Below are 25,155 nucleotides of genomic sequence, written 5' to 3' on the forward strand. Positions count from 1 at the left end.
ACTGCTGTTGGATCTCAAGCTGTAAAATCACAGGACTACAATCATTAATACTAAAACTAATAATAGAAGATAAAGAGTCAAGAGCCCAACTAAAGCAAACGCTGACCTCTTTCATGGTGACTTGAAATGAAACATTCGTTTAAACATTAATTAACACTTTTTTTCTCTCTTTCCTTCAATTATTCTGCTTATTAACATCAGGTGTCACCACTAATTGTCAATCATCACTCAATCATCAATCAATTATCTCATTAACTTTAGCACTGCTTCAGTGTTACTTTTTAACACCCGGCAAGATGGACTCATATGTACATTTTGGGTGTTAATTTAACACTGGGGATTTTGCTGTGTAGGCACAGGTGCCAGCAACATTTACAGATGGAGACAGTAGCAGAAGCTTGAGCTTAAAATGCAGATGTAAATTTATTTTCATTAACAAAAACAGCAATTGTTATGAATTATTTGTTTCGAATCTGGTTTAGAGCACCAAAATTACATGATTTCAGTAAACAAGGCTTCGTTACGTCATAAGTATTTTGAAACTTCAATAGTTCATGTGACTTTGGCAGTTTGATACACGCTCCGAACTACTGATTTGAAACAAATGATTTGTTAAGCTTTGAAGCTTCATGAAACAGTGTGTTAAAAATCGCCCATCACTAGATATTGATGAATAAAGTCATTATTTTGTTATTTTTGGCACACAAAAAGTATTCTTGTTGCTTTATAATATTAAAGTTGAACCACTGTAGTCACATGAACTGTTTTAAATATGTTTCTAGTAGCTTTTTAGGACACTGAAAAAGGGAGTGTTATTGCTGGCAATGCAGGCCTCACTGAACCATCAGATTTTTTCAAAAATATCTTAATTTGTGTTCTGAAGATGAACGATGGTCTTACGGGTGTGGAGCTACATGAGGGTGAGAAATAAATGACATAATTTTCATTTTTGGGTGAACTAACCCTTTAACCAAGTGTTTGCCGTTTTATTCCAGAACAGCAGAGGAATTTGTTTGGGCTGCTGTCACTGAATTGTAACAGCCAGACAAGCAAAGAGAAAAGATGATCAGGTGGTGCTGGTTATGTTTTAATCATTATTTGACTCTGAGTTAGATTTACATTATTGATTACAGCAGCACTGTGATTCTACAACAGAAGATCAGCTTTATTAATATAATACAAAGGTTTTATCAAAAGTTGTTTTTAAAAAAAAAAAAGAAAAGAAAAAAAAATCTCATGAATCAGCCTGTGAATCTCAACACTGGTGAGAATAATAAAGCATGTTGCAGTGCATTCTGGGTGCCACCAATCAAAATTCATCCATGGCTCCCATCATGCATTGCTGCATGAATAAATTATGAGCTTAATTGTCTTAGTAATTTCCTTTATTCTCACTATTTTATTTTTGCTGTTTTTCTGTGACTTTTTAGTAGCTTGTTTTCTAATGTTCAGAGTTGATCTGTTTATCAGAATATGTTGCTTGTCACCGTCGTTGAGATTCACAGGCTGATTCTTGATGTCTGTGTGTGCCTAAAAGAAAGACCTTTTTTTTTGATCAGAAAATTTTTTAAGAAATCCTTTAGATTATATTGAAAATGCTGATCTTCTGCTGTAGAATCACAGTGCTGCTGTAATCAATAACGTAAATCTAACTCAGAGATTGTCATCAATGAGTTCAGTGATTCAGATCAAATGGTTATGTGAAAACATAACCAACACCACCTGATCATCTTTTCTTCTTTGCTTGTCTAGCTGTTACAACTCAGTTACAACAACCCAAATAAAATCTAATATTAAAAAGTCAAGGGTCAAGAGCCCAACTAAAGCAAACCCTGACCTCTGTGATGGTGACTTAAAAATTGTGATTTTCTCCTTTGGTGATTCTGCTTGTTAACTTCAGGTGTCTTCAATAATGGTCAATCATCACTCAATTAATTTCTCATTAACTTTAACACTGCTTCAGTGGGTGGAATAAAAATATGGCAGGACTTTTACTTTATGACCCCTGGACTTTCCACCTCTGCAGAACAGTACTACACATGAATCTACAGCACCGTAAAAAAATGCTGTAAAAAATGGCCAAACTTAGACGGTAACATGCTGTTTTCTAATAAAACAGTAATATACCGTAGAAAACAATGCATTCTGGGTAATATTTGACATTTTCGAGAAAGTAGCCTACAGCAATATATCGTGATTTAACAGCGCTCAAAGTCGACACTCTGAGGCTGTGTTCCAAATCACACCCTATACCCTCATTCACTATTCCCTACATTAGTTCACTAATATTCCACTTGACAGAGTGAATGAAAACACATGTGTGAATTCAGACACTGATGAACACCTGCTGTTAACAAGCAGAATCACTTAAGGAAAGAGAAACAAGAACAGAAAAGGATGAAATCAACTGAATATAAAAGACATTAAATCTCTCAAGATTTCAGCAAAGGAGGATTAAACAACTCCACAAACAGCATTACCAGCTTCACTTATTACTAACCAGACTGACTTTATTTCTGTCACATGTCTACAGAAGCTCTTATTGAAAATTAACAGAGGTTTAGATGTTGTTTTATTGTTTTGTTTGACATTACCATGATGGAGGTCAGTGTTTGCTTTAGTTGAGCTCTTGCCCCGTTACTATTTAACATTAGTTTTTCTTTGGATGCTGTAATTGTGATTTTAAAACATATTTGTTATGGCAAGAAAGAGATTGTGGTCAGAAGATGTTGGTAGTGATATGAAGTGAGATGAAGCCTCATGAAGCACTGAAGCTTTAAAGTGGTTCACAAAAGGGTTCATTTCTTGAGACTTTATTTGGTCACAATACCACCTGGTGGTCAAAGAGTATAAAACAATCAGATACATTACAGATGATCAGACACGCTGTATTTTGCGCCATAAGGCATAGAAGTGACGGTGGAGAAAAAAAAAAAAACTATTTTCACATTACAACCACGCATTTTGAGGAGATCCCATGGGTTTATATATCTGTCAAAATGTCGCGCCAAGATTCAAACCGCTTCCTGAATCAGTCAGGCAGAAGCGAGGCATTGGTCTAAAGAGATACAAGCCTCAATACGCGCTTCACTGAAAGCATCCAGGATTTCTCGATATACGCTCTGAAGCCTCGGCACAGAACGTAACATCACTAGATGTTAGTCAATTATTAATGCTCCCAATCATCATCTAATGGCCTGATATGTTGATCTCATCAGAGTCTAATCTATTATTAATCCATGTTTTATATTTTTGATATGGAGTTCCTGTGATTCTACAGCATCAGATCATCAGTGTGTGACAACCAAATAACATGAATGATTCTGAAATCAGTTCATACTCAAAACATTTTGAACTACTGAATAACTCAGAGTCACACAGACATCAGGAATTGAAGTTTGAATCACAACAATGGTGGCAATCAAATACTTCATGCCGCAATGCATGCTGGGTACAACATAATACTAAAATCGTCTGACTCCCAGCATGCATTGCGGCATGAATAAATTATGTCACTGAATTGCCTGGTTATTTTCTTTAATTCTTATTGTTTGCCTTTATTTTTGCTGTTGTTTTTGTGTTGACTTTTAGTAGTGTGTTTTGTGATTTTCAGAGTTGATCTTTTTTGAGAGACTTTTATCTTTTTTGTTCATTGTCACCGTTGTTGAGATTTATATGATGATTCTTGATGTTTCTGTGAATCTACGTTATGTTGTAATTGTAACTTTTTTTTTTTTTTTTGGTAACTGATTGGTTTAAAAAAAACAAATCCTAATTTATTGTTTTACACTGCTTTGTACTTTGCTGTAGTAACAGTGTTGGTAATATAAAACAAAAAAAAAAAATACATTTCACATTCATTTTTAAGATATATTTGTTATGGCATGAAGAAGCTAAGAGAAGATGTGATAATGTGTTGTTGGTTATGTTTTGATTATGACGTGATCATTATGCAATGCTTGGTTCACTGATCTCATCCAGTGTCTAATCCACAGAAAGACCAATTCTCATTTTGTAAATACACGCACACACAAACAAAATGCATCACAAAAGGCTCAATGTTACAGGAAACAACATATTTGTTACAGGAAAGTTAAAAAAAATCACTTTTGCACATTTCAACAATAGGAACATTCAGTAGCCTATGTACAGGGCCGGCCCAGGCTCTGATGGTGCCCTAAGCGAGATTTAGATAGCGCCCCCACTAAATAAATAATCATATGAACTGCAATTTACTATGAAATGAATGCTGATAAAAGTTAACATAAATATGAAGTAAATGGTAATAATTAACTAACAAATCTGTAAAGAAAAAAGAATCACAAGAATTAAACAACAAATCGACATAAACATCTAATACACTAGCCTTTTACCTGTCATCCCCATTTTTAAACATACACTGGAAAATGACATAGGCTAATTAAACTTAAATGACTGCAATTCATGACTACAGTCTAGTCATGTTTTCTTTTAAATGAACTTTACTTGCAGTTTAAAACAAGCAAAATGGCACAGTGTTAGTGTTGCTAGTAAAGTGAATCTAAAAATCCTATTTCAAAATAGTGCACTAACATCTGCCTTGAAGAGTCGCAAACTTGTGATTTAATGCTAATTGTAAAACTAATACCTATGGTAACTGCATAATCATGCATAATTACATTATAGTAATGTATTATAATTGCGTCATAATGCAGGCAATTAGTCCAACATAACATTGTCAACTATTACTTTTTTTCATGTTCTTGTCAACTTTATCGTAACATTGTAATCCAAAATACAAAAAAGGATTCATGGTCCATTTAAAATCACTAAAAAGCTGTCACTCTCAGTTCATCGCAATCTCACAAAGTTTCATTATAATCAACACAGCTGTCTACGTTGCAAAATTAATCTATTATTTATATCATGTCTGCATTTTGCTTGTTATAATGAGAGGATTTACAAGCATGAAGCGCCATTGACTCAGTCTGATTACCGTGCGGCCCGCTGTTGGCATCTGTTTCCTTAGACTCAGTCTGATTATCGTGCGGCCCGCTGTTGGCATCTGTTTCCTTAGACTCATTCTGATTATCGTGCGGCCCGCTGTTGGCATCTGTTTCCTTAGACTCATTCTGATTATCGTGCGGCCCGCTGTTGGCATCTGTTTCCTTAGACTCATTCTGATTATCGTGCGGCCCGCTGTTGGCATCTGTTTCCTTAGACTCATTCTGATTATCGTGCGGCCCGCTGTTGGCATCTGTTTCCTTAGACTCAGTCTGATTATCGTGCGGCCTGCTGTTGGCATCTGTTTCCTTAGACTCAGTCTGATTACCGTGCGGCCCGCTGTTGGCATCTGTTTCCTTAGACTCATTCTGATTACTGTGTGGCCCGCTGTCGGCATCTGTTTTCTTAGACTCAGTCTGATTACTGTGCGGCCCGCTGTCGACATCTGTTTCCTTAGACTCATTCTGATTATCGTGCGGCCCGCTGTTGGCATCTGTTTCCTTAGACTCAGTCTGATTATCGTGCGGCCCGCTGTCGGCATCCGTTTCCTTAGACTCAGCCTGATTATCGTGCGGCCCGCTGTTGGCATCTGTTTCCTTAGACTCAGTCTGATTACCGTGCGGCCCGCTGTTGGCATCTGTTTTCTTAGACTCATTCTGATTACCGTGCGGCCCGCTGTTGGCATCTGTTTCCTTAGACTCAGTCTGATTATCGTGCGGCCCGCTGTTGCCATCTGTTTCCTTAGACTCAGTCTGATTATCGTGCGGCCTGCTGTTGGCATCTGTTTCCTTAGACTCAGTCTGATTATCGTGCGGCCCGATGTTGGCATCTGTTTCCTTAGACTCAGTCTGATTATCGTGCGGCCCGCTGTTGGCATCTGTTTCCTTAGACTCAGTCTGATTATCGTGTGGCCCGCTGTTGGCATCTGTTTCCTTAGACTCAGTCTGATTATCGTGCGGCCCGCTGTTGGCATCTGTTTCCTTAGACTCAGTCTGATTACCGTGCGGCCCGCTGTTGGCATCTGTTTTCTTAGACTCATTCTGATTACCGTGCGGCCCGCTGTTGGCATCTGTTTCCTTAGACTCAGTCTGATTATCGTGCGGCCCGCTGTTGCCATCTGTTTCCTTAGACTCAGTCTGATTATCGTGCGGCCCGCTGTTGGCATCTGTTTCCTTAGACTCAGTCTGATTATGGTGCGGCCCGATGTTGGCATCTGTTTCCTTAGACTCAGTCTGATTATCGTGCGGCCCGCTGTTGGCATCTGTTTCCTTAGACTCATTCTGATTATCGTGCGGCCCGCTGTTGGCATCTGTTTCCTTAGACTCATTCTGATTATCGTGCGGCCCGCTGTTGGCATCTGTTTCCTTAGACTCATTCTGATTATCGTGCGGCCCGCTGTTGGCATCTGTTTCCTTAGACTCATTCTGATTATCGTGCGGCCCGCTGTTGGCATCTGTTTCCTTAGACTCAGTCTGATTATCGTGCGGCCTGCTGTTGGCATCTGTTTCCTTAGACTCAGTCTGATTACCGTGCGGCCCGCTGTTGGCATCTGTTTCCTTAGACTCATTCTGATTACTGTGTGGCCCGCTGTCGGCATCTGTTTTCTTAGACTCAGTCTGATTACTGTGCGGCCCGCTGTCGACATCTGTTTCCTTAGACTCATTCTGATTATCGTGCGGCCCGCTGTTGGCATCTGTTTCCTTAGACTCAGTCTGATTATCGTGCGGCCCGCTGTCGGCATCCGTTTCCTTAGACTCAGCCTGATTATCGTGCGGCCCGCTGTTGGCATCTGTTTCCTTAGACTCAGTCTGATTACCGTGCGGCCCGCTGTTGGCATCTGTTTTCTTAGACTCATTCTGATTACCGTGCGGCCCGCTGTTGGCATCTGTTTCCTTAGACTCAGTCTGATTATCGTGCGGCCCGCTGTTGCCATCTGTTTCCTTAGACTCAGTCTGATTATCGTGCGGCCTGCTGTTGGCATCTGTTTCCTTAGACTCAGTCTGATTATCGTGCGGCCCGATGTTGGCATCTGTTTCCTTAGACTCAGTCTGATTATCGTGTGGCCCGCTGTTGGCATCTGTTTCCTTAGACTCAGTCTGATTATCGTGCGGCCCGCTGTTGGCATCTGTTTCCTTAGACTCAGTCTGATTACCGTGCGGCCCGCTGTTGGCATCTGTTTTCTTAGACTCATTCTGATTACCGTGCGGCCCGCTGTTGGCATCTGTTTCCTTAGACTCAGTCTGATTATCGTGCGGCCCGCTGTTGCCATCTGTTTCCTTAGACTCAGTCTGATTATCGTGCGGCCCGCTGTTGGCATCTGTTTCCTTAGACTCAGTCTGATTATGGTGCGGCCCGATGTTGGCATCTGTTTCCTTAGACTCAGTCTGATTATCGTGCGGCCCGCTGTTGGCATCTGTTTCCTTAGACTCAGTCTGATTATCGTGCGGCCCGCTGTTGGCATCTGTTTCCTTAGACTCAGTCTGATTATCGTGCGGCCCGCTGTTGGCATCTGTTTCCTTAGACTCAGTCTGATTATCGTGCGGCCCGCTGTTGGCATCTGTTTCCTTAGACTCAGTCTGATTACCGTGCGGCCCGCTGTTGGCATCTGTTTTCTTAGACTCATTCTGATTACCGTGCGGCCCGCTGTTGCCATCTGTTTCCTTAGACTCAGTCTGATTATCGTGCGGCCCGCTGTTGGCATCTGTTTCCTTAGACTCAGTCTGATTACCGTGCGGCCCGCTGTTGGCATCTGTTTTCTTAGACTCATTCTGATTACCGTGCGGCCCGCTGTTGGCATCTGTTTCCTTAGACTCAGTCTGATTATCGTGCGGCCCGCTGTTGCCATCTGTTTCCTTAGACTCAGTCTGATTATCGTGCGGCCCGCTGTTGGCATCTGTTTCCTTAGACTCAGTCTGATTATCGTGCGGCCCGATGTTGGCATCTGTTTCCTTAGACTCAGTCTGATTATCGTGCGGCCCGCTGTTGGCATCTGTTTCCTTAGACTCAGTCTGATTACCGTGCGGCCCGCTGTTGGCATCTGTTTCCTTAGACTCAGTCTGATTACCGTGCGGCCCGCTGTTGGCATCTGTTTCCTTAGACTCATTCTGATTATCGTGCGGCCCGCTGTTGGCATCTGTTTCCTTAGACTCAGTCTGATTACCGTGCGGCCCGCTGTTGGCATCTGTTTCCTTAGACTCAGTCTGATTATCGTGCGGCCCGCTGTTGGCATCTGTTTCCTTAGACTCAGTCTGATTATCGTGCGGCCCGCTGTTGGCATCTGTTTCCTTAGACTCATTCTGATTATCGTGCGGCCCGCTGTTGGCATCTGTTTTCTTAGACTCATTCTGATTACCGTGCGGCCCGCTGTTGGCATCTGTTTCCTTAGACTCAGTTTGATTATCGTGCGGCCCGCTGTTGGCATCTGTTTCCTTAGACTCAGTCTGATTACCGTGCGGCCCGCTGTTGGCATCTGTTTCCTTAGACTCAGTCTGATTACCGTGCGGCCCGCTGTTGGCCTCTGTTTCCTTAGACTCATTCTGATTACCGTGCGGCCCGCTGTTGGCATCTGTTTCCTTAGACTCAGTCTGATTATCGTGCGGCCCGCTGTTGGCATCTGTTTCCTTAGACTCAGTCTGATTATCGTGCGGCCCGCTGTTGGCATCTGTTTCCTTAGACTCAGTCTGATTATCGTGCGGCCCGCTGTTGGCATCTGTTTCCTTAGACTCAGTCTGATTATCGTGCGGCCCGCTGTTGGCATCTGTTTCCTTAGACTCAGTCTGATTATCGTGCGGCCCGCTGTTGGCATCTGTTTCCTTAGACTCAGTCTGATTATCGTGCGGCCCGCTGTTGGCATCTGTTTCCTTAGACTCAGTCTGATTACCGTGCGGCCCGCTGTTGGCATCTGTTTTCTTAGACTCATTCTGATTACCGTGCGGCCCGCTGTTGCCATCTGTTTCCTTAGACTCAGTCTGATTATCGTGCGGCCCGCTGTTGGCATCTGTTTCCTTAGACTCAGTCTGATTACCGTGCGGCCCGCTGTTGGCATCTGTTTTCTTAGACTCATTCTGATTACCGTGCGGCCCGCTGTTGGCATCTGTTTCCTTAGACTCAGTCTGATTACCGTGCGGCCCGCTGTTGGCATCTGTTTCCTTAGACTCAGTCTGATTACCGTGCGGCCCGCTGTTGGCATCTGTTTCCTTAGACTCAGTCTGATTACCGTGCGGCCCGCTGTTGGCATCTGTTTCCTTAGACTCATTCTGATTACCGTGCGGCCCGCTGTTGGCATCTGTTTCCTTAGACTCAGTCTGATTATCGTGCGGCCCGCTGTTGGCATCTGTTTCCTTAGACTCAGTCTGATTATCGTGCGGCCCGCTGTTGGCATCTGTTTCCTTAGACTCAGTCTGATTACCGTGCGGCCCGCTGTTGGCATCTGTTTCCTTAGACTCAGTCTGATTACCGTGCGGCCCGCTGTTGGCCTCTGTTTCCTTAGACTCATTCTGATTACCGTGCGGCCCGCTGTTGGCATCTGTTTCCTTAGACTCAGTCTGATTATCGTGCGGCCCGCTGTTGCCATCTGTTTCCTTAGACTCATTCTGATTATCGTGCGGCCCGCTGTTGACACCTGTTTCCTTAGACTCATTCTGACTACCGTGTGGCTGGCCAGTGATATCCGTGTTCAGAGGCTCGGTTGGACTACAGACACCCGTCTGTGGAGTCATAGTTCGATTAAGGGACATCCTTTTTTCAGCATCTATCTGTGGATTCTCAGCCGGATGAAGAGACGTCTCATTAGTGACACCATTTGTTGAATTGTCAATAAGGGACATAAGTTCTGTGACACAAATCTCCTGAAAGAAAGAAAACAAATTCACAGAAGTTAAAACAGCTCTGCTGAGAGTGGAGTTTAGATGAATATGTAAATATGTGCTGCACGCTTTCCTCTCAATAACAAAATAAACACTCAACAAAAATGACAGCAGTGACTAAACAGCCACACTAACATTATCACCACAAACCAATGGGAGTTCAAAGCAAGCTGTTTCAAACTCCCGCATCAAAGTCCAAACAAACTTTGTTTTGGCCTGATTGTGTTTGAAATAATGTCACACCAGTGTGTTTTTCAATTTTGCAGGGCTTTAACAGTTCTCACAGTTGTCAGTCTGCTGCAAATTTTTATTTTTTTGCAGATAGATTTAGTGCACAGAGTATCTCACCTGACAATCACTGCATGTTTTCCGAGTTCCTGTTTGAAAAAAACAAACTCTTATTTTGGTTCATTAGAAAACAAATACATACTGTAACATATTTCTAAAGATTCTTTTTGCACAATAAATCTTATTTTTACATTTTGTATAATCAGCTGTATGTTATACTTGCCATTTTGTCTTCCTTTTGTAGATTTCTTGTGGCAATAGTTAATAACAGCAGCAACTGCTACAGCCACAAACAGCAGAACAACAGCAACAACAGCACTTATTGCTGCTGCAGCAGCTGAAGACAAACCTGAATCTGGAACAGATGAAGACAGAGTCATTATTAATAGAAATCACCTGATAATTAATTTTAACAATACTGTTGTGTTGACTGATATTTACACCTTTCTATTTTCAGCAGAAAGTTGCATGATATTGATTTAACTTGTAAATTGCGCCATCTGGTGTGTTCTTGAGCAACAGCAGCTAAAACAGCATCATCACTGTGAGCTCAACAGAAAACAATCTTCACAGACAAACTGACTGATATCATGCACTTTTCTTGTCATTAACAATAGACTTCAAAATTGTAAGTCTGTTTTGAAGATGATGAAGATGATCTCAATTACATTTTGATATTGAGTCAAAGCTCACTTTTTTCAAACAGGCCACAATGAAAATTTACTGGGTCGATTTAAATATAGTGAATATTTTTCTAAAACTGCTCAAAGGGAAAATGTACTTAATGACTAAGTTATACTCACCACCAGTGACAGAAACACTGAAGTTCTTAATGATGCTGCTGCGATGACGGCGGCTGCTGCTGCCGCTGTTGATCTTCAGTGTATATTTTCCAGAGTCTGTGTTTCTGGTGTTTGTGATGGTCAGAGATCCAGTCTGATGATCCAGCTTCAGTCTGTCTCTGAATCTCTCTTCACACTGATCATCTGTACAGATCTTACTCTGATCTCCAGTGATTTCAGCGATGAGAATCTCATTAAAATACCACGTCATCACATCATTTGGGCTTTTTATTACACCAGGATCTAAAGTGACAGATTCTCCCACCTGTCTCTTCACTTCATTTCGTTCAGCAGCAGAAACACCTGAAACACAAACCAAGTTCACCAACCACAGCTGAAAGGATCTTGTTTTGAGGGACAGACACATAACGTGAGAACTGTGGATATGAAAGAGATAAAACAGGCTCTCTTGACTTTCAGTCTGAAAGGCAACAATTATTAACATTTTGTGCTCATAAATATATGTTTCATCTAATTCTTAAACTACAAAACACTGAGTATGAAATAAGAGATGCAGCTGATTATAAAAGATGAACAGATATGACATGATAAGAAACTCTCAACATCATTTGTACCAGAACCAAACCAACTGTCAAAACTAACAACCAATGGAAAAACTTAATGTTTTAAACCACACTGATTAAAATTTACATTTAAGTCTACATATTTCACTTTAACATTAAATGTGTTTATGTAACTGGTGACTCATGATGCCCGACGTGATGCGCGGCCAGCGACACCAGTTATTAAAAACTTGTCTGCGTTGTGTAGTGTTGTAAAGTTTGACACACAGACACGGGACAGCAGGCAGTAGTTTTACTTTTAGACACAGAATAAATAAGCAGACTCTCAGATTAAATGGCTTATTGTGCTCTCTCCCATTACATTACATTAGAAAAGGGACAATAATGAAAAACATGAACATAAGAAAACTGAGAAACATTATAAAGGAAATAAAACAGAAAACATACCTGATCGACACAAACAAATAAACAGGCTCTCAGATTAAATGTCCCTTATTGTGCTCTATAAAACAAAGATGTTGTACATTCATCACCATGTGCTCGCCTCACTTCCACATAAAAAGACAAAAATATAACTCAAAAAGTGTAAAATGACAAAAATAATCACACAAATAAGTAAAATAACATTATACACATAAGTTTGATTGAAAATATAGATATAAAAGCAATAATTAAAAGAAGGATTAAGATTCTCAGGAAATCAAAAGAAATCTATCTCTCCCATTATATTACATTACAAAAGGGAAGAGGAGGAGAAGTTAAGTTAAGTCATCTTATGATCACACACCACTTATAGGAGAAGCACTCGTTTTGATCAGGTAACCACATAAGACATTATGTGGTTATGACATTATAACAACAGACATTATGACAACCAGTATAAATGAACAATTCTGTGTGAATTATACTCAACACATATATATTTAACAGTGTAATTACTATACCTGTAACACTTTGAAGAAATTATCTTTATACTGTGTGTGAATTAATATACAGGTAAAGGGAAAAAATACTTCTGAATGTCACTGGAAAAAATACACATTAATGATCTGATTTAAATGAACAAGACTTGGTTTTAAACAAAATGACTTACCATGAACAGAAACACTGAAGATCTTTTCACTGTCGCTGCTGCTGGTGATCCATAGTTTATAAAGTCCAGCATCTGTGTTTCTGGTGTTTGTGATGGTCAGAGATCCAGTCTGATGATCCAGCTTCAGTCTGTCTATGAATCTCTCAGTATCTTCATTACACTGAACATCTGTACAGATCTTACTGAGATCTCTATTGATTTGAGCGATGCGAATGTCATTAAAATACCATCTAATTCTATCTTGATGTTTTGTTTGAACACCAGTGTTTAGAGTGACTGAATCTCCCTCCATCACAGACACTTCTTCTGTATCAACACCAGACACACCTGAAGAAGAATTGAAGAGTTCATTATGAGCTAAACAACATTATACAACAAGAAAGTACTGTGAAAATGTTGTTCTAAAGATCATAAAGATTGTGAGTAGAGAAAACCAAACAGCAGAAGAACATCAGTGATTTACAGCAGAGGTGCTCAATCCTGTTCCTGGAGATCGACCTGCAGAGTTCAGATCCAACCCTGATCAAACACTCCTGTCTGTAATTATCATGTGCTCCTGAAGATCTTAATTAGCTGCTTCAGTTGTGTTTGATCAGTGTTTGAGCTAAACAAGAAGTTAGATTTTGAGGAACAGAATTGGGCTCTACAGCATGAGATCCAGCAGTGTTGTGACAATCTGAAGGATAAACTCTGAACATCACAAAACAAGCAGCTAAAGTCAGAACAAAATAACAGCAAAAATAAAAGCAAATCATAAGAATAAAAAAAAGTAAGTCAATTCAGAAGCATAATTAATCACACAGACACACAGGTGTATCCTATGCAGAAGTCCTTCTTGTCGAGGAACCTGATGCACATATATAAATTCTCGTCCCCCTTCACATCTGTCACACATAATTTTAATTTATGCTTTATCTTTGCTTTATCTTTTTGCTTTCTTCTTTAATTTATCTTTATCTTTGCAGTTTAAATAAACCACACATCTCACATATTTCATCAGGGCATCTTGTTTTATTATTATTATTTATTATTAATTTCTTAAATAACCAAACTTCAACAAGGACAGATCCTTTGAGCGCAGCTGATTGAAGTGACGCTCGAGTCATCAATTATATTTCAGTGTAAGATTTCCTTCAATCCTCTGATCTCATTTTGTTTCCTTGCAGCCTTCCCTCACATCCTACTTGGTGGAGCTGCTGACTGCAGCACAAAGCTTTTAATTTAATGTTATTATGGTTGAGATTCATACGCCCACTGTTGATGTCTGTGTGTCTCTTTCTGAAATGAGCTTCTGCAGGGTGGGATGTCTGCGAGCTTAAATGACTTACAATGGTTAAATAAAAACACACTGCAAAATACAAATGATACATGCAATTCTGTCTAATATAAATCGATTAGATAAGAGAGACAATAACATAAGCTTGAATGTCTTACCATGATTGATTGAGCACAAGAGCAATAAGGGCAAAATAAGTAGAGGCTTCATTTTCCTCTCTTCTACTAAAACTATCAATGCATGCAGATTTTGATACACAGTATTGCTCTGGTTCTCCTCTGCGTCGACACCAAAGAGAAAGCAATATTTTGGGATGATTAGGCTACTGTACTGCGCTGTAGCGGGATGACGCAGTGACGCACGTTCTTTAACCCTCTGACGCCTACGATCACATACATATTGCAAATAGTTGGTACGATTTTGTAGAGTTTACGATGCTTTTTTGCAGGGTGTCCCCTAAACGCAACCCTCGATTGTGTCCACGCGCCCGGTGTCTATAAACATAACAATATATAAACACATTTCACTTCCATTCATCAGCAATAATAAGGAATTATAAATGAATTCGTTGATCGAAAGGGAGATAAACAAGAGAGATTCTGAAGCATAATGTCGTTCTGCTTCACTGTAGTCGCGGTTGTTTCCCTATATATGAACGATCAATATATGGTACATGATTTAATGGTAGCCTATATTTGAAAATATACTGAATAATATATTGTGTTAATATATTACAATATATTGAATAATACATAAGCAATTGACGCTTTTCATATATTGAAAAATAGGCCTATGTGACAATATATTTACTAATATCTCATAATGTATGTAATTTTATATTCAGTACACCTCACAATAAATAGATGCATATGTGATATGGTACTGCACATGTATAAATATATTGCCAATAAATTCATGCAGTATAAACACACATATATAGAAAAATATATAATTTAATATATTTCTTATATTTTTTTATTATTTACATTATTAATGCTTCATATGCACAAGCACATCTGCATGTACTAAAGTAGACTATAGCTGAAGACAGCTCAGCCATTACTTTTTAAATAAAGTAATTATAGTTGTAAAGGGTTAGTTCACCCCAAAATGAAACTTATGTCATTAATTACTCACCCTCATGTCGTTTCACACCTGTAAGACCTTCGTTCATCTTCAGAAAACAAATTAAGATATTTTTGATAAAATCCGATGGCTCAGTAAGGCCTGCATTGCCAGCAAGATCATTTCCTTTTTCAGTGCCCAGAAAGCTACTAAAAACATATTTAAAACAGTTCATGTGACTACAGTGGTTCAACCTTAATGTTATGAAGCGGCGAAAATACTTTTTGTGTGCCAAAAAAACAAAATAGTGACTTTATTCAACAATATCTAGTGATGGGAGATATCAAAACACTGGTTCATGAAGCTATGAATCTTTTGTTTCGAATCAGTGGTTCAGAGCGCGTATCAAACAATCTCAAACTGCCAAAGTCACGTGATTTCAGTAAACGAGGCTTCGTTACATCATAAGTGTTTTAAAACTTCAATAGTTCACGTGACTCTGGCAGTTTGATACATGCACCGAACCACTGATTCGAAACAAAAGATTTGTAAAGCTTTGAAGCTTCATGAAGCAGTGTTTTGAAATCGCCCATCACTAGAAATACCTGCTCGGCAAGAATCGGCTCGAAGTCGTGCATCTTCGGATGCGGTGCCGTGCGCAAAGTTACAAAAAATGAAGTGCACACCGCCAGGCGCACCTTCACGCTCATGCAGATGCGGCGAGTGTAAATCAAGCTTTAGTCCTTGCATTAATTTTATTACAGTCAAACCTCAAAACAAAAGAGGACATTTTGTTACACATAATATCAATATTCCATAAAAATGACAGCTTAACTTAAAATCACAGCTTAACTTAAAATCTGGGTCTGATCTGATTTCAGCCTCTTATTTGAGTCTTTTGGCTCAATTTTACCATATTGTTACAGCCACACTAGTTCATTTGTGTGTATAATAGCGTGTTGTGTTGTGTGTGTGTGTGTGTGTGTGTGTGTGTGTGTGTGTGTGTGTGTCTGTGAGTGTGTAAGTGAAGTGTGTAGAATGGGTTTAAAGTTCACATAAAAAGTAAAAAGTCTGTCATCATTTACTCAACTCTCATGTTGTTCCAAACCTATGAGTTTCTTTCTTCTGTTGAACACATATTTTCATCTGTAAAGATCATAGAGACATCATAAATATTCAGATAGCGCCACCCAGTGGAACCAGATATTTCAGGAATTGTTGGTAACACCAGTTTTACAAGAGGATTGCCCTGTCCAAATACCCACACTTGCGGTCTTTGGACTTGACCGCTTGTCTACTTACATGACATATTTCCTGTATTTGCCCCAAGTGTTCAAGTAGGCAAGTGTGTATAGAACTTTTGATTACCCAATGGGACACACTTATAGTCTTGGAAAAAATGCAATTTTACAGAGCTTAATTATTTTCAATACTTTGCATTTTAAGTGATAAAAAAAGCAGTTGCAAATGTTGTACAAAATACTCATAGCCTACTCATCTTTGCACTAATAAAATGTGCAACACTTTATATTTTACTACCAAATTATATGTATTATATAATTAATTTAACTTACAGTCTTTAACTTGTTTTTCTTGACATCTCGCGATTTCAGGGCACGTGAGTTCCCAAACATAATGCATGATATGCTTAGCCTCGAATACCGCTCCGAACCGGAATTCAAGATAGTGTGGGTTTAGTGTGCATTAAGGGCACTGCACTTGGGCATTTTTAAGACATGGGACAGTCTTGCGCACTTACTTCCTGTCGCGTGCACGCGCTCTCAAGTGGCCAAGACCGCAAGTGTGGGTATTTGGACAGGGCATTTCTGTTTCTGAGATTTTTGAGAAGGGTCTGTCTGTGTCCAACAGTACCACAAACCACGCCCCCTGCAAGTCACACCTACCACAAGTTACACCTCCCGTGAAGAAACGAGCATAAATGTCATTCACTAAAACAATCTTTAAAAAATACGCCAGTCGAGTACACACCTCATGCACAGGATGCCATGCACGCAGGTCAAGGCAGTTGGACATAGTGGTGTATTAGAGGTAAAAAATGATATAAATACTGTTCGGTTTCTCGCACAAACCGATCGTTTCGTGTCTTAGGACATCAATGTGTCGTCACGAGCCGCAGGGTTTAATTTGGATTTGCCTGTGCATGTTTTTTTGACTCTTATAGATGGAGTTCCCATTGACATGCATTATACGACTGACAGACTGCAACGGTTGGAGTTAAAAGTCATCATTTGTGTTCTACTGAAGAAACAAAGTCACCTACATCTTGGATGCCCTGGGGGTAAGCAGATAAACATCAAATTTTCATTTTTGGGTGAACTATCCCTTTAAAATAACTCTCCTAGGAGTATATTTGAGACCATACTCAAGAGTGTTAAATGACCACTGAAGCAGTGTTAAAGTTAATGAGATATTTAAGTGATTGAGTGATAAATGAGCATTACTGAAGATACCTGATGATAACAAGCAGAATCACCAAAGGAGAAAATCACAATTTTTAAGTCATTATTATGGAGATCAGGGTCTGCTTTAGTTTGGGCAGTCCACTGTACCACCCATGGTACAAGTACGAAGACCTTAGGAATACTAAGGCATCCTGATTCAAACTGCCCCCTCCTTATATGAGCCATTCTACAGAACTGGATCAAAGTCAGAGTTGGAAACATCGTGAAAAACATTCTTTTTCCACAAATTTTGTATGTATGCAATATCCAAGGTACACATTTATAGTAATTATGCAGTTAATTCTCATATAGTATTTTCAGAAAGTTTTTGACGAAAATAATCCAAAATGCTTTAAACATATAGAAAGGCATATAGTTCATCATAGCATTGTAAAATACATCATATACTGTACATGTACAAGGTATTTTTGTGCTCACTGTGTTAAAATGTACACAGATCATGATAGGAAATATAGAATAAAAAGCCCTGACCACCGTTGACAGGATTAGTTAGATGTTTGTGACAATAGAATAGAGAGGCTTTTTCAAACTGCATTTTTGAGACTTTGGTAAACTTCAGTTCTAAGGAGAAAATACTCAGCAATGTTGTTGACTGACTGATGAATTTGCACATGGTTTGTCTTAAAACATTTTTAAAATGCCACATAGACATATAAACAAGAGTAAAAACTTGATTTTCACCACAGGGGGTCTCAAAAGCTGTTCATATAGTAGAAGGAAGGAAGGACCCTGACCTACAAACTAAAGACGCTCTGAATGCCCACACACAAGATGTTTGTAGACCCAACAGATCAAACCACATCTCTGAAGAACACAGACCGCAGCCGCTTTCAGTTTGACTCGGAAGATGAATGTCAGTAAAACTGGTAATGTGAGTTCATATATGGTTTTAACTTTTTACTTCGTTTTGTCCATTCACTAAAATTGAGAAATGAATAAATATACACAACCATTTTAAATCACATATTGTTAAACTCTATTTTACCATGACTTGTAGTTTATACAATTCACACAATTTTCTTCTATTTAGCCATTTAAGAAAGTCAGGCAACAATCTTACAAAAAGTATGTTCAGTTATAAAAATGGAGAATATTTTCACCCATTAAGAACAGTTAAAGTCTTAATAATGCCAGATGAAATATAACATTATATTATATGCAAATGCAGCGAGTGAAACTATAGGAGGGTCAAACTCTGTTGTGGGAGGATTCACATATAGACCGAGTCTTTTTAGTGTTTAGTATCATGAGACACTGAACAACTGAAGAAAATGTTTCGCATGCTTGTTTTGTTCTGTTTGTGCAGGTGCCGTCTGATTGGTAAGATATAAAAGCATTTTTATGGCTTAATTTTTTCTGGAGTAACAAAGCTGCTGCTTATTAGACTATTATCATCTGCTGTACCAAATAAATCTTGAATAATTGTGAAATCTACTAACTTTGAATTCAGGTCTCTGTTCAGAATTTTACACAGAAATTCTGGAAAGGTTTCGCAAATAAAACATTAAAGGTCATGGAAAATAATGGACATGTAACTTTACGCACCTTTAATTTTTGTCTCTGCTGCTGTTGTGAATGTTCTTCAGTTCACATGTTCAGTAAATAATAAAAAAAACTACAGCTGATTTCAGGATTTGTAAACCAATAAAATCATGTTCTCCAGGTGTGTTTGGTGATTCAGTGTCAGTGATGGAGGGAGATTCTGTCACTTTATACACTAATGTTACTGAAATGCATGAAGACGACGACATACTGTGGAAATTTGGATCTGAAAACTCTCTCATAGCTAAAATCAGCATTGAGAACCGAATCTTCTCCACATCTGATGGTCCTGATGGGAGATTCAGAGACAGACTGAAGCTGGACAATCAAACTGGATCTCTGACCATCATGAACACCAGAACTGAACATGCTGGAGATTATAAACTACAGATAAAGGGAGTGAAACGATCATCAAAAACATTCAGCGTTTCTGTCTATGGTGAGTAGAGATCATTTGTTCAAACATTCAAGTGTTCTTGTTTTATTTTCACATATTGAATTGTTGAATAATTTTATAGTTTGAGATGATGGACCATATAAACACTCATTCAAGTTGAATGATTCAACACACTGAACTGAAAATAATATTGTTGCATTTATTTGTCCATTTTTATGCTCATTCTCTCATGTTTCTCAGCTCATCTGCCTGTTCCTGTCATCGGCAGTAACTCTTCACAATGTTCTTCATCATCATCATGTTCATTGGTGTGTTCAGCTGTGAATGTGAGTCATGTGACTCTCTCCTGGTACAAAGGAAACAGTTTATTGTCCAGCATCAGTGTGTCTGATCTCAGCATCAGTCTCTCTCTACCTCTGGAGGTGGAATATCAGGATAAAAACACCTACAGCTGTGTGCTGAACAATCCCATCAGCAACCAGACTCAACATCTGGACATCACTCAACTCTGTCACACATGTGCAGGTACGGCAGCGCTGATCTATGCATTTATTACTGAGCTGGTCTCTGATTTTGTTATAGATCAGACACATTCACTTCCATTTTATCCATTACAGATCAGGCCTTACCCTTGTTGTACATAGTGTTGATCTCTGCTGGATCTCTGTTGATTGTTGCTGCAGTAGTTGGGATCATCTGCATCAGCAAGATATGTAGAAAAACTGATCAAGAAGGCAAGTGTTCCTACTTCTAGTGAAAAATGGCATGTTTTCAGTTGCAAAATATATTATTGGAAAAATAAATGGCGGGGCCGCGGTGTGCACATGTATGTCTCTATACAATATGTGTGAGAGAACTTTCCATAGAGAATAAAAGGTAATTTAGTGGGAAAAACATGGAAATAGTTTGACATTTTTATCCTATTGTTTATTACATTTGATGGTTTGGTCAGTGCCGTTATGGGTTTTGGTTGTTTTGGTTGTTTTGCTGTACAGTTTATCAAATGATAAACTGTACTGCGGTCGAGACCTGCTGGAACTACGTTAGCAGACAGCCCTAATAATGTTTCAAAGACTCAGATCTAGTTAAGACTGTTTTGTTGTTTTAATGCATCTATTATTGTTGTTGTAGAAACAGTTCAGACTCTTAACAGAAAGATCACTTACGCTCATCCGACAGTCCACAAAAGAAACGCTCATAAATTGGTAAGATTAATTTATGTTCTGAGACTCTGTATCATTTAAGTATCTGTATCATTTCTGATCTATTGCACACACAGCACCATATCAGTTATTTATGAAAAAAATGTATCATCATTCAGTACCAGAGACACAAAATATCTGCTTTACCAAGAAACATATTTCCAAAAAAGCCAAAGTAATTTATTTTTGAAGCAAATGAGAAAGACTGAAAGAGTGCGGGATCTCTAAACATTACTATCAACACTATAAACTTCAACTTTCAGTCAGTGAATATGCTTTACACTCAAAAAATATTTTTTTCAATGAACTGTTTGGTCTGGAAAAAATTTGGACAGATTTTTTTTTTTTTTAGAATTTCTTATTTCAACAAAATGGCACTTGCTATATGAACACACACACACACACACACACACACACACACACACACACAAAAAAAAAAACATGGACATGATTGAAAAGGTTAAAAAGTCCTGAAAAAAAATAGTCACACTTGTACTGTTTGCAGTCAGAAATTAGTGCATTGAAAATAAATAGGATGTGGATTTCATCTAGTGGAAACTTTTAATACTTCCCCCAAACTAAATCTTACTTTTTTTGAGACATCAATCTCAAACTTGGAAAACAACTTGTTTAGATATATGGCTTTTTTTCTACAGTTTTACAGTAAAACATGTTTTAAAAAAATATACGCCATATTTCATGTAAAATTTAAAAATCATATTTTTATGCATTTTTCACAATAATTTTTATTTATTTATTTATTTATTTATTTTTTTCACTTCAGCAATAATCTGCCAAGTGTCTTCTTTAAAAGGAGACCAAACTGAAGTCTGTGCTTCAAACCTTTCAAGATTTATGACAGTTTAAGTTAAGAGAAAATTTCATTTTCAGGCCTATATGCTTAAAAAGTGATTTACCGGTAAAAACGGATCATAACTATTCCAAAAATATAATTTAGTAACATAAAACCCTAAAAAACAAAATATGAAATAAAAAAAACATCATTGAACTAAAATATAGTAGGCCTACATTCATTTATTTGAAACAACCTGACCAGTGGGTTAATTTAACAGGAGAAAACATTTCCGGAATTCAGGTTTATACAACAGAAACACATCCAAGTTTGTGTGTCAGTTATCTACTATATAACAGTATCACATATTAGTGCAGTAAGTATGATGTATTATTGGAATAAGCACAGTTAATTCTTACTGATCAAAGCAATACAATAAACACTAATAAACACATTAATTGTTTGCTGAAAAACACATTTAATTACAGTTCATTTTAACATTTCCACTCATAATGCAGTGCCATGCTGTTCAGTTGGTTGTTTCAACAAAAAATGGCTCATTTAGTCCCAATATAAAACAATTAAGTTCTATTTTAAGAATGTAAGTGTACTGTGAGAACTTTGCCTCCTCAGGTCTCAAGAATTAGAAGATAAATGCAGTTAAATAAAAACTGAAATATAAAATAAAAAAAAAGTTTAAAAATCTTGCAAAAGGGCACTTGTTTAGTCAGAAGCCAAAATGGCACTTGGGGTCTTGTGCATGTGCCTGGATTGAACATCGTGTTTGATTTGAGCAGTGAACAGTGTTCGTTTGTTTTAACAGAAACTCACTATGTTAAACCATCTGACAGGAAACTGAAGCCTTCAGGAAATGAAAGTCATAACATCACATCTTTTTCTGATGGTTTGCACAACAGTTAACAAGAAAATGTGCTTTTTACATCATACAATGATGTCAAATCTGCTTTAGAATGCAACGGCTGCATCTTTTTTGCAGACATCTGGATTGGATCTTGTTACAGCAAAATTTCTTATCAGATCATGTTTTAGTGTCCAATTTGGCATTATTTCATACATTGTATTTTCATATGAATCAATGCCCTAATAAAAAAAACACTATACCAAAATTTATTTAAAGTACATTGATGTCATATACTCTTCAAATCCATTAACGGTACTTTATTTTACAGACCTGTTCCCCATGTACATACGTACTTATTATAGTAATTGCAATAACTGGGTAATAACTATAGGTACTAACCCTGAACCTACCTCTAAAACTAACCCTAACCCATGTAGTTACCTTATATTACCCAGTACTTGTAAGTACACTGTAAGTACATGTAAGTGCACGTACTGTAAAATAAAGTGCAAACCATTAACATGTTTATTGACATATCACTTAAGACTTACTGATATAAAATTATACTTACACTTTATTTGGGGTATTTCTTTTTTTGCACAATGCACATTTCTTAATATTATGCCTAAAATGTGTTTTTATGTCACTATTAATAAGGATTGTATGACCTTCGTATAATATCAGTCTTTAAATGCAAGATATTTAAAGTGTACCTAAAGTACACTTGCAATAGTTCCATTTCAGCACAAATATACTTCAGTAAATCTTTAGTTGGACCTCAGCACTACTTCCACACAAAGTGCATTAAGTAAAATTATTTGTTCCAGTTTAGCAGACTTTAAGTACACCAGTTTAGTATACCAAAAGTAGAATTGCAGGGTATTTTTATTAAGCACATAAATATGTAATGTAATTTCAAATACATTTTAGTGTATTGTTTTTCACTAGGGTGAAGCCAGAAAGTCATATGCTCACTACAAGGAATCTTTCTGACTAAAAGGTCCTTCTAAGATCGTCACACTTGTTTTTCATTACCATCTCTTGTGTGCTGTTTTTTTAACAGACTGTTGAAGAGGAGGGTCATGTGGAATATGCAGCTGTTGCCATATGGTGATCAATTGTCCAGCTTTTTTCTAGTATAAGATCAGCTGCCGTGTCTTCGCTTTCACTAGGAACCTCCTGCAACAACCTCAGACTCTGAGTTTTAGGATTGAGAGAATCATCACATGTAGCATCAGGAAATCACTGCGGACGTGCAACAGGATCATTCTGAGGGGTCTGAAGTGTGATATGTAAAGACTGATTAATGAAATGCTCTCCTATAAAAAGATTTTGCCTTGTAATACAAATGATCTAAATTGTATTGATCGTTTTCAAAGATTGACTCTTGAATTATATAGACCATGTGTGTACATCTCATGAATATGTTCAAAATGTAGATGAAAAATACTCATTAAAAGCAGTGAACCTTGTTGTTACAGGTGCAGAAATGTGGTTGGGTAGCCAAATTGTGCATGAGCACATGTCTACTGTTGGACGCTTGTGTTTGATGTCTGTGTCTCTGAGGTGTGAATAGAGTGTGAGTGAACAGAATGTGGTTGAAGGGCTTTTTTCCCATTGTTGCTCACAGGAAACCATTTGACTTCTTTAGACAAAAGTTTTACTGCAAAATACTCTGACAGATGAAAGATTCATTCAAATCAAACAGTGATATTATTGCGAGATCTTATTATGTCTGTGAAATCAAGTGATAATCAAGGGCAGATGCATTTCTATATCCTCGTCCTCATATCCTCATGCTGTGATCCTGCAGATAAGCTCTGCTAGTTTCAGTGCTTATTTATAGCTCTAGTAAGAGGAGGGTCTTTTTTTTTTATGAAGAACTATTCTTGATCTCACACCTCTTTTTTATAAATATAATCAGGGCTCCAGACTAACATTTGTGACCTGTAGCACTAGTGCCACAACTTCTACAGATGGTGGCACCAGCACCTTATTTGGCACCAAAAATAATTAATAATTATGTTTCTTGGAAATGCAGAAGATTGAGTTGACAACAGCAGTAGCTTGAGCTTGAAATTAATATGTAAATCTATTTTCATTAACAAAAACAGTGATGGTAAGACCCAGTAACATTTTCCTGTTAAATCATTGGCTGCATCTGAAAACAGCCATCTGATTGTTGCCTCACTGCCTTATCAGGCAATGACTTTGCAGGCAGCATTTGGGCATGAAGGTACATCACAGAACTGATTTCAGACAGCGCAACAGATGATCTACCGCAAAATAGAGCGAGTTTGGGGATAACTAAGTGAATATTTAATTACTACCATAATTTCCCACAAGAAATGACACTAGAAGTGGAAAATGTTGGTTAAAATTGTACATCCACACACAAACTGAACACCAAATGCAACTTTTAGATGCCATGTTTACTTTTTAGCTCAATGGAACACACAGGATTGTGGGATATTAAAGGTAGTGAAAGATACATCTATGCTGCCTTCAAAACTTGATAAGATGAAGGTATCTCAGGAGACAGAAAGTGAAGCTAACATTGGATTGAGTTATTATTGACTAGAAATAAGGTATGATCAAGTATTGAATAAAATGTAAACTTGCATTGATGATGAAGTTAATTTTATTGTTAGTATTTTTTTTTTTAATGACCATGATAAATCAGACTTCCAAGGCATAAATATATGGAGATAGTTATCATCATCAACCAAACCATTAAAAAAAAAAGTGATCTTAGCAAGGCCCTTTTTATCCAAATGTCTCTGCAAATTGCAGCTAATCATTTTACATATATTTTCTGTAGCTTTTGGGAATCTGGAATAAGATAGCTCTGGTAACTTGTTTTTCATGTTTGCACAGTCACTCACACCATGCATTCAGCGTGAGACTCATGCAATTGAGACTTCTCACGCCACACGTCCA

At 38.2% G+C, this 25,155-nt stretch overlaps 3 protein-coding genes across 6 annotated transcripts in view; 1 reads left to right on the plus strand and 2 right to left on the minus strand.

The window, feature by feature from the left end:
* The window catches only part of LOC127520213 (putative uncharacterized protein DDB_G0282133), a 52,736-nt gene that overhangs the window by 17,200 nt on the left and 10,381 nt on the right, over positions 1–25,155 (minus strand). The window contains exons 3-7 of the mRNA XM_051908156.1: positions 12,596–12,922; positions 10,940–11,281; positions 10,360–10,491; positions 10,197–10,225; positions 4,904–9,830 (exon numbers count right to left, since the gene is read on the minus strand). Coding sequence (XP_051764116.1) covers positions 4,904–9,830; positions 10,197–10,225; positions 10,360–10,491; positions 10,940–11,281; positions 12,596–12,922 — 5,757 coding nt within the window. The remainder of the gene's footprint in view (positions 1–4,903; positions 9,831–10,196; positions 10,226–10,359; positions 10,492–10,939; positions 11,282–12,595; positions 12,923–25,155) is intronic.
* The window catches only part of LOC127519819 (natural killer cell receptor 2B4-like), a 176,199-nt gene that overhangs the window by 6,368 nt on the left and 144,676 nt on the right, over positions 1–25,155 (minus strand). The window lies entirely within an intron of this gene.
* LOC127519833 (SLAM family member 5-like) lies at positions 18,170–23,835 on the plus strand. 4 transcript variants are annotated; one of them, XM_051907475.1, is made up of 6 exons: positions 18,170–18,290; positions 19,083–19,400; positions 19,599–19,883; positions 19,976–20,092; positions 20,490–20,563; positions 23,279–23,835. In XM_051907475.1, the coding sequence occupies exons 2-6, from the start codon at positions 19,109–19,111 to the stop codon at positions 23,327–23,329; spliced, it is 819 nt and encodes a 272-aa protein (XP_051763435.1). In that variant the 5' UTR covers positions 18,170–18,290; positions 19,083–19,108; the 3' UTR covers positions 23,330–23,835. The 4 variants fall into 4 exon arrangements, with proteins under 4 accessions (XP_051763435.1, XP_051763434.1, XP_051763433.1 ...); XM_051907474.1 differs by having other exon boundaries at positions 18,221–18,285; XM_051907473.1 differs by lacking the exon at positions 18,170–18,290 and adding an exon at positions 18,663–18,739.

Source organism: Ctenopharyngodon idella, chromosome 10, assembly GCF_019924925.1.
Source record: "Ctenopharyngodon idella isolate HZGC_01 chromosome 10, HZGC01, whole genome shotgun sequence".
Taxonomy (NCBI): Eukaryota; Metazoa; Chordata; class Actinopteri; order Cypriniformes; family Xenocyprididae; genus Ctenopharyngodon; species Ctenopharyngodon idella.

Excerpts from the sequence above, each read along its gene's own strand:
- LOC127519833 (XM_051907473.1), top strand. The coding sequence starts at position 18,691 with ATGTTTCGCATGCTTGTTTTGTTCTGTTTGTGCAGGTGCCGTCTGATT. Across the intron at positions 19,401-19,598 it reads ATTCAGCGTTTCTGTCTATG|CTCATCTGCCTGTTCCTGTC; the intron begins GTGAGTAGAGAT and ends CATGTTTCTCAG. Across the intron at positions 19,884-19,975 it reads ACTCTGTCACACATGTGCAG|ATCAGGCCTTACCCTTGTTG; the intron begins GTACGGCAGCGC and ends TATCCATTACAG.